The following is an 8,024-nucleotide window of genomic DNA, read 5'->3' as shown; positions in this document are numbered from 1 at the left end:
GAAGTGAAGGCATCAATGCTTAGATCATCTAGGTGCAGGTGAAGTGAAGGCATCTTCAATAGGAGCAGGAAAGGAATAGGCATTGGAGATCGCCCCCGCCATCATCTCGCACTCTTTTTACTGAAAATCCACCGAAGGTGCTGGACTGGTTGTTAAAAAGATTGTGGGCTATCTCGTGTTATTTCGACACCTTGGACTTCGGCATCTTTACTTAGGGATTCCCTGGGTAAGTCATCTTAAGGACTAAGCTTCACCCAGTACGCAACTCGGTTTTCCGCCCGAACGACTCTAGCGTACAGAAAAGAAAGAAGTAGAGAGAAATTGCTTCTTTCTATTAAAGGATAGACCAGCACACATACGCGAAAGAAAGCCAAGGAAAGAGCGGCAAAAGCTTTTTATTGAGGGGGGTGAGTGTATTTTACTCAATGAAATTTAAAGCTAAGCTTAGCACATATTGGCAGGAAACGACGACGTGGAGGGACTGGTGCGGTGTATAGACAAAGTTCCTAATTTCCCACGCCGACAGAATCTCCCTCTTTCCTTTTTCCCTCCACATTCTTCAGTCGTGAACTGACGGTGGCCGGAAATGTCACGCACTCGCATTTCCATCCACCGCTTCCGCTACATCTACACCGCATTCTCCTCCTCACCACCACCAATTTCTCGCTTCCAATTCCAAAGCCACTTCTCCCTCCTCTCTTCCCTCTCTCATCCCACCCGCACACCCATCCCCTTCCCCTTCCACTCTTCTTGCTACTATTCCACTTCTGCTCCTCAACACGATCCTTCAGGCGACTGTTCCGATTACCCCACCGGCGACTTCGATTTCAAACCCCTCACTGGCTGGAAAAAGTTCACTGTCAAACTCAGGATGCTAACTGCATTCCCATGGCGGCGTATCCAATACGGCACCGTCTTGAAAATCAAATTGCGCGGCCAGGTTTCACTCTCTACGCTTCTCAGTTCTACTCATGCTATTGCTATGTATGTGCATAACAAGAGTTTCGCTTTTTTGTTTGGGATTTCGCGGGTTTGTTTAGTTTTCCGATCAGCTCAAGAGTAGATTCTCGAAGGGATTGTCTCTGCCTGAAATCTGTGAGAATTTGCTGAAAGCAGCGTGTGATCCTCGCATTTCCGGCGTCTATCTTCATATTGATAATTTGAATTGTGGCTGGGCTAAAATCGAAGAAATTCGGAGGCACATCCTCTATTTCAGAAAATCAGGTGCGATTCCCACCCATAGAGCATTGATGGTATGCTATTTTCTGAGACTATGATGCAATGCTACTGAACTTTACATTATACCGCGAGTAAATATGGCTATTGGTGATATACTGATATGTAGTGTTACTCTTTAAATCCTCTAATATTTTGATCTGTATTACTGTTACTTATGAAAGGCTTTGATAGTTGACGATGCTTGTAGGAAAGTTTGTCGTGGCTTATGTCCCTTCATGTCGAGAAAAAGAATATTACATTGCGTGCGCTTGTGACGAAATATATGCCCCTCCAAGTGCTTATTTTTCTTTGTTTGGATTGACTGTTCAAGCCGCATTCCTCAGAGGTAAGCTTGTTCTACTTTTCGTTGCATCTTTTTTGGCAAAGTTTGAATTATTAACAGTTAGTCATGGTGGTATGTCTTTCTAGTAAATTAATGACTAAAGTTTTAAAACCTTTGCCATGTTAATTGTTCAAAGGTAATTGTCATGCTTCATGTATCAGTTTTTTTTTTTATCTGGAAGAATCTTTTGCTGTCTCCTATCCAGCTTGTAGCATGTTAGGGAATTTATTGTTAAACCCTTTCAAATTTTAAATTAGTTGATGACTATACTTAAGCCTCCAAACAAATTTTTAAATATTTTATGTCATTAATTCTTTCAGGTGTTCTAGACAACCTTGGAATTGAACCACAAGTGGAAAAGTTTGGCAAATATAAAAGTGCAGGCGAGCAACTAACCTGTAGAACCATGTCTGAAGATACTCGTGAGATGCTGACTGCATTGCTTGATAATATCTATACAAATTGGCTAGATAAAGTCTCTTCTTCTAGAGGTGAATATGCATTTGAATTCTTTGCTGAATCTTGAATAAATAAATTAACATTGGGCTTCTGCAAATTCTGTACAGGCAAGAAAAGGGAAGATATTGAGAAATTCATAAACGAAGGTGTCTATCAACTAGACAGGCTGAAAGAAGAGGGCTTCATATCAAACATAATCTATGATGATGAGGTACATAATGTACTCTGGTATTGCATTACTGATTGCTTCCATGTTTCAAGGTGTTACTGGTCAGGACGATTAATTTAATCAAATTGAGGGAGTAAGAGAATCTCATCTAGTGGCTAGTGGTTGATACAAGTTTGAATGGAAACATTTAAAAGATTTTGTCCGACCTGTGGAACCTGTTAAAGTCAATGAGTTTTTAGACTTTCAGGTTTGGAGGAAGGTAAAGAAGAGGATGGGGACTAAATACTGAAATTTAGATGTACTTGATAAGAGATGATGTGTTGGATGTGTCGCAAAAGGCAAAGCAAATGCTATTTATCCTTGTAATAATTCTAAATCCTGCTAAAATAAAGAAACAAATCATAAAATATAAGAAAGTGTGGCTACCAATCCTAAGAAATCACCTAAGATACTCTGAAATGGTCTGAGATACAGCAGTGATTTGAAGCGATATTTTTATATACTCAAACATTCCCCCTCAAGTTAAAACTTCTGAACAAAGCCTGCTTAATTCATATGTATTGATGATTTGATATAGCAGTGTTCTAAGTTACAATGTTGATTTTATGAGTTATTTTTCATATATTCTAACAAAGCCTGCATCATTCATATTTATTGATGATTAATAATTGATACTGGTTAATTAGATATTTTGAAGGACAATCAAAGGGTTTAAGGGATATCATTAAAACTTTTGCAGGTTCTTGCTATGTTGAAGGAGAGGCTTCAAGTGAAAACAGATAAAAATCTGCCCATGGTTGATTTGAGGTATTTTTTTAATTTTGTTTTAAAACTTAGGGGCCTTAGAGAGTTTACTATGATCTTATATGAAATCTTGCCAAGTTAACTTATGTCGGTAAATCCGTTGTCCCATAAAATTCATTGTCTGTCTCTTAAATTTTCTGTCTTGGTTTTATTTTCTTGTTATAAAAAATTTATAATATTGTTTGATGGCTGTGATAATTTCCATAATCAAAGAACTTCACAGCATGGCTGTTTCTTTCTTGTTATCCCCTTAAAGAACTCTGGATTTCTCTTTTTTGCATCCGGGGTTTATTAATGTACTGGCAACCATAAGTTGGTATCTAACTCTGTTTATTAAAGCAAATGTATATTTAATTTAATATATGATGTCGGTGTAGAAACATATTATTACACTTGCATTGCACCCAATGATGTATGCTGCATTATTTGAGCTTAACTGTGTTGACGGATATTAAACTAATTGATTATCTAGCAACATGTCATTGAATATACGTGAAAAAAATATTTACTCGGACACTGCATCAAAATGAAACTCTTGTCAGCATGGGCTATGCTTAATTTTAAGACCACGTGGGAGATTGAAAGAACATCTAATATACTAATGGATGTTTCACAAGCCTGTATTCTAAGGTCTATGATCAATTCTAAATGCTATGAAATCCGTTTTGTAGCCCTACTAAAATTAACATTTATGTTTGGGGTTTTCTTTGACATTGGGAATTGTTATGAATGACAGTTGTTTTTTATTTTAATTTGTGCTGGTGTTTATATATTTTTTTTCTAACATATTTATGTAAATATACAGTTCTGATTATCTTAAATGACTTACTATGGCTTCCTGTCTCTTGACAAACTTTGTGAATAGATGCATTTTTTGATTAATTAAAATATGTCAAATAATGCAGTAACCATAAGCAGGTGTTTTTTTCCCTCAAATACAGAAAATACTCAAGAGTTAGGAAGTCGACTTTGGGAATGTCAGGTGGTAAACAATTGATTGCCATCATCCGAGCCTCAGGGAGCATTCGTCGTGGTCAAAGTCCATTAAGCTCCCGTACTGCAGGTATCATTGGAGAAAAGTTCATTGAGAAGATTCGCCATGTCAGAGGTACAATTGATCCTATAAATTGAACTTCATTGAATTTCAAAGCAGGAGGCAAGATGAAATTGGCACATAGTTTGTGGGTGTTATCATTCTTCTTACGTTGGTTATGCTAGTTTTTTGTTAATGCAGTGCAGCACCGTAGTTATCTTTGTCTAATTGTAGTTATGCCAGTCACTGTTACAGATGGGAGATGAAGGTATTGCACTTATTTTAAGTGTTTTCTACCAAAGGCAGACCTTTAGAATAAAGGTTTCCATCTGAAACCTTGGAAAAACATAAAAGGAAGTGGTTTGCAGGTAAAAAAAAGAGCTGCAAGAACAAGCTCATGGATTACACCTCTTTTAAGTTTTTTACAACTAAAGGTGGGCCTTTAGAAGTATGGTTTACTTCCCAAGTCTGAGGTATAAATTTGACAGAGTCAGAGACCCATTAGCCAGTGGAAATTGTAGAAAACAAAAAAACATTTTTTGCTTGCACATTGCAGAGATCATCATCCTTGAGTTTCAAGGTGTAACCAGTTGGGAACCGGGGATTAATTCTTTTCATTTAGGTAGCTTGTGTAATAATCAGCAACACACTAATATATTTGCTTGTAGGACCTTAAGACAATGACAGCATTAGTTTCCATTTTTATCTGTGATCCTGTTAGCTGAATCTGAAAACCTTGACAGTGTTATTAAGCAGCGGGGAGTATTTCTGCTCTTTTTTGCTCGTTATGTCTGTGCCATACTTTGTGTTTGGTCTCACTGAGCCTTCCTTTTCTTCTCAGAGTCAAAAAAATACAAGGCTGTTATTATCCGAATTGACAGTCCAGGAGGCGATGCTCTTGCTTCTGATTTGTAAGTGCTGGTAAATTCCCCAGTTCAAAATGCACTGTCCGTTAATACATAATATGACATGCAAGAATTGGTTGGAAACATCCAGGAAGAATCTATACCGTGGCTACAATATTTAGTGACAACCTGTACTAACTGATTTTTCCTTCAGAACTTTTTTGGTATAGCTGTATTAATTTGAACTAAATCTGTGATCTTTGTCATTGTATTGTGATACTAATTGTTAAGTATTTTGGTGAGTTTGCAGGCTTAGCTGATAAAGTTTTGGTGTCATAATCTGCAGGATGTGGAGAGAAATCAGGCTCTTGGCTGCCTCTAAACCGGTTGTTGCTTCAATGTCTGATGTGGCAGCAAGTGGAGGGTACTACATGGCAATGGGAGCCGGGGCTATTGTTGCAGAAAGTCTTACCTTAACCGGTTCAATTGGAGTGGTTATAGGTGAAACACTGTTTGTGTTTTTTAGTAGGAGGAAGGGAAAATGTGGTTAACTGAAACTAATAATATATATTTGTTAAAAACCAACATGCACAATTACACATGCTGCAATATAATATTTGGAGCTGATGATCTCATCTAATAATATAATACACAATGACACGTGCTACTTTATTATTCACTGATACTAGCAATTTTCAATCTTTCTAAGTTTTACTATAAAAATAGCATTTTGAACTTATTTTGATGTAGAAAAATTGAGCAGTTTGAAACATAATTTGAATGATAATTACGTGCAACCAATGAAAATTGTTGCTGAAAGAAAGTAACCATTTGAGCTCTGAAATAATGGGGGAAGACCGTGTAACCTCATGAACAGTCAGACCTCCATGTCCATATATTCTCTTGGGTTTTGTAGTTTATTAATTTCTTGGTAATCATATTTGTGTAGGAAAATTTAACCTTGGAAAACTTTATGAGAAGATTGGCTTCAACAAAGAGATCATATCAAGGGGTAAATATGCTGAGCTCCTTGCCGCCGAACAGCGTTCTTTTAGGTAATAGAATTTGTTCATTTAAAAGTTAAGTTCTAGTGGTGCTGAAGAGAATGTTAACCACTACACCGAACCATCTGATATCTAACTGTCAGGCTCTTTACGTTTGAGAAGGGAAGACTTGATGTTTCTTTCCAAACAGTCTCCAGTCCCGCTCTAATATGTGATAGTGAAATTCCATTTTCGCTGCAGTGTTTGAATTCAATTAAAATCCTGTCATTTAGTCCCATTTTGGGTTTCAGATATCTCTTGATTTTGAATTCTGTTACAAGGTTGCTCAATCAAGTAGTTGAGTGTGATGGACGTTGATAAAATCTGGCATGGCTTCCACATATTTTAGTCAATACTTATAGCAATTTTAGGTGCCCTTTTCTGGATCTCTCAAAAAGAGGATCAAGATATCCCTAAAAGCAGGAGCAGAACCAGAGCAAAGACATTGGGGGTGCGAATTGTTTAAATGTATGATATTATTATGAATATTTTGCTGTACATCAAACTGAACATGTAGAAATTTGTTGGATATATGGGTTGCAGCTGCCCCTCTTGCCGCCTATGTAGTTCTGTCCATTCCTGAGTGTTTTTGGAAGTGGATTGTAGCAAAAGAAGACAAATAATCGGAACAATCTTACTCTCTTCACCCTTTAGGCACCACAAGAGATCAGCTTAAGCAGCCCTAAGACTTGCAGTATAGGAATAGAATTTTAGTAATGTTGGTGGTGACTTCTATCCAGGTTTTATATGGCCTGGGTCTCATTAATGCTGAGTTTTGCAATGATCTATGCTTTAATTATCTACTTTTTATTTACTCCAGCGTTGGTATTTTTCTTTTGTATCAGTCCATATTTGATTTCTTTAGCTTACATGTATGATCATTCTTTCTCTTTTGGGTACAGGCCAGATGAAGCAGAGTTATTTGCCAAGTCGGCACAGAATGTATATAAACAATTTCGAGACAAGGCTGCCTTTTCCAGATCAATGACTGTATGTTTTAAATTAAAAGATAAACTATTTTCCATGCTTTCTGTTTTTCCTCTTAAATCTAAGTTACAGCTAATCAGCTGCTATTCTGTCTCTAGGTAGATAAAATGGAAGAGGTTGCTCAGGGGAGGGTTTGGACAGGTAAGGACGCAGTTTCTCATGGTTTGGTTGATGCTATTGGTGGGCTTTCCCGAGCTATTGCCATAGCTAAAATGAAGGCCAATATACCTCAAGATACACAGGTTGATTTCAGAACACTTGCATTTTGACTTTGTTTGAGCTTATATTTGAGAATTTTATGATTCTTATGTTGATTTGTGCTTGAGCTATGCCAGGTTAGGATTGTGGAGCTCTCAAGACCCAGTCCTTCTCTACCTGAGATTTTAAGTGGTCTGGGTAATTCTATTATTGGAGTAGACAGAACTTTAAATGAACTGGTACAAGACTTCACATTTTCTGATGGAGTTCAAGCACGGATGGATGGAATCGTGTTTCAGAAATTGGAAGGATATCCATATTCCAACCCGATTTTGACATTGATAAAAGATTACCTCAGCTGAGTTCCCTATAATTATATATTTACAAGTGTTCATTCATTCAATAAAAATTCTGGATAGTATATATATGAGAATCCCACAGCAGGGTATCTAATCAAGAGTTCAAGACTATATTACAGGACTTGATACACGAATATTATTAGTTTGATGTATTAAAACAAAAAGTACCATTTCTCTAGCTCACATCTCACATCCCGTATACATGTTCAATCTTTGTCTTTCAGCTAGATTTTTAGGATTGCATCTTTGCTAGCTATGTTCTGGAACTAGCAACTTGGGATGTTGTTTTGAGGTAGCTCAGCATTTCCCGCAGGAACTAACAATTCAAAGAGGGCCACTTGTTCGAAAAGCAACAAATTTTGTGACTCTGCAACCTTGATGAGAATATTAATATACCAAGCAAAATATATAGCCGCATACCCAATTCAGAAAATGCTGGCCAGGGCCTGCTATATAATTCTCTACCCAAGAATATATAGCAATGCGTGTTAACTGCATATCTATTTCAAGCTAACATTAGGATACGGTAAGAAATATAATTATTTAGGCTTAATTGCACTTTTGGT

General features: G+C 37.1%; 1 protein-coding gene across 1 annotated transcript; it reads left to right on the top strand.

The window, feature by feature from the left end:
* The first annotated feature begins 451 nt into the window (after positions 1 to 451).
* Positions 452 to 7,636, top strand: LOC130714532 (serine protease SPPA, chloroplastic-like). Its single transcript, XM_057564440.1, has 13 exons — positions 452 to 940; positions 1,041 to 1,224; positions 1,427 to 1,564; positions 1,882 to 2,052; positions 2,128 to 2,231; positions 2,929 to 2,996; positions 3,935 to 4,101; positions 4,868 to 4,937; positions 5,218 to 5,372; positions 5,821 to 5,926; positions 6,817 to 6,904; positions 7,000 to 7,143; positions 7,237 to 7,636. The coding sequence occupies exons 1-13, from the start codon at positions 587 to 589 to the stop codon at positions 7,459 to 7,461; spliced, it is 1,974 nt and encodes a 657-aa protein (XP_057420423.1). The 5' UTR covers positions 452 to 586; the 3' UTR covers positions 7,462 to 7,636.
* The last annotated feature ends 388 nt before the right edge of the window (positions 7,637 to 8,024 follow it).

Source organism: Lotus japonicus, chromosome 4, assembly GCF_012489685.1.
Source record: "Lotus japonicus ecotype B-129 chromosome 4, LjGifu_v1.2".
Classification (NCBI taxonomy): domain Eukaryota; kingdom Viridiplantae; phylum Streptophyta; class Magnoliopsida; order Fabales; family Fabaceae; genus Lotus; species Lotus japonicus.
This window is presented reverse-complemented; position numbering and strand designations above follow the sequence as displayed.

Coding starts and splice junctions, on each gene's coding strand:
- LOC130714532 (XM_057564440.1), top strand. CDS start 587: ATGTCACGCACTCGCATTTCCATCCACCGCTTCCGCTACATCTACACC. Junction 1,225..1,426: donor CCTCTATTTCAGAAAATCAG/GTGCGATTCCCA, acceptor CGATGCTTGTAG/GAAAGTTTGTCGTGGCTTAT. Junction 2,232..2,928: donor ACATAATCTATGATGATGAG/GTACATAATGTA, acceptor AAACTTTTGCAG/GTTCTTGCTATGTTGAAGGA.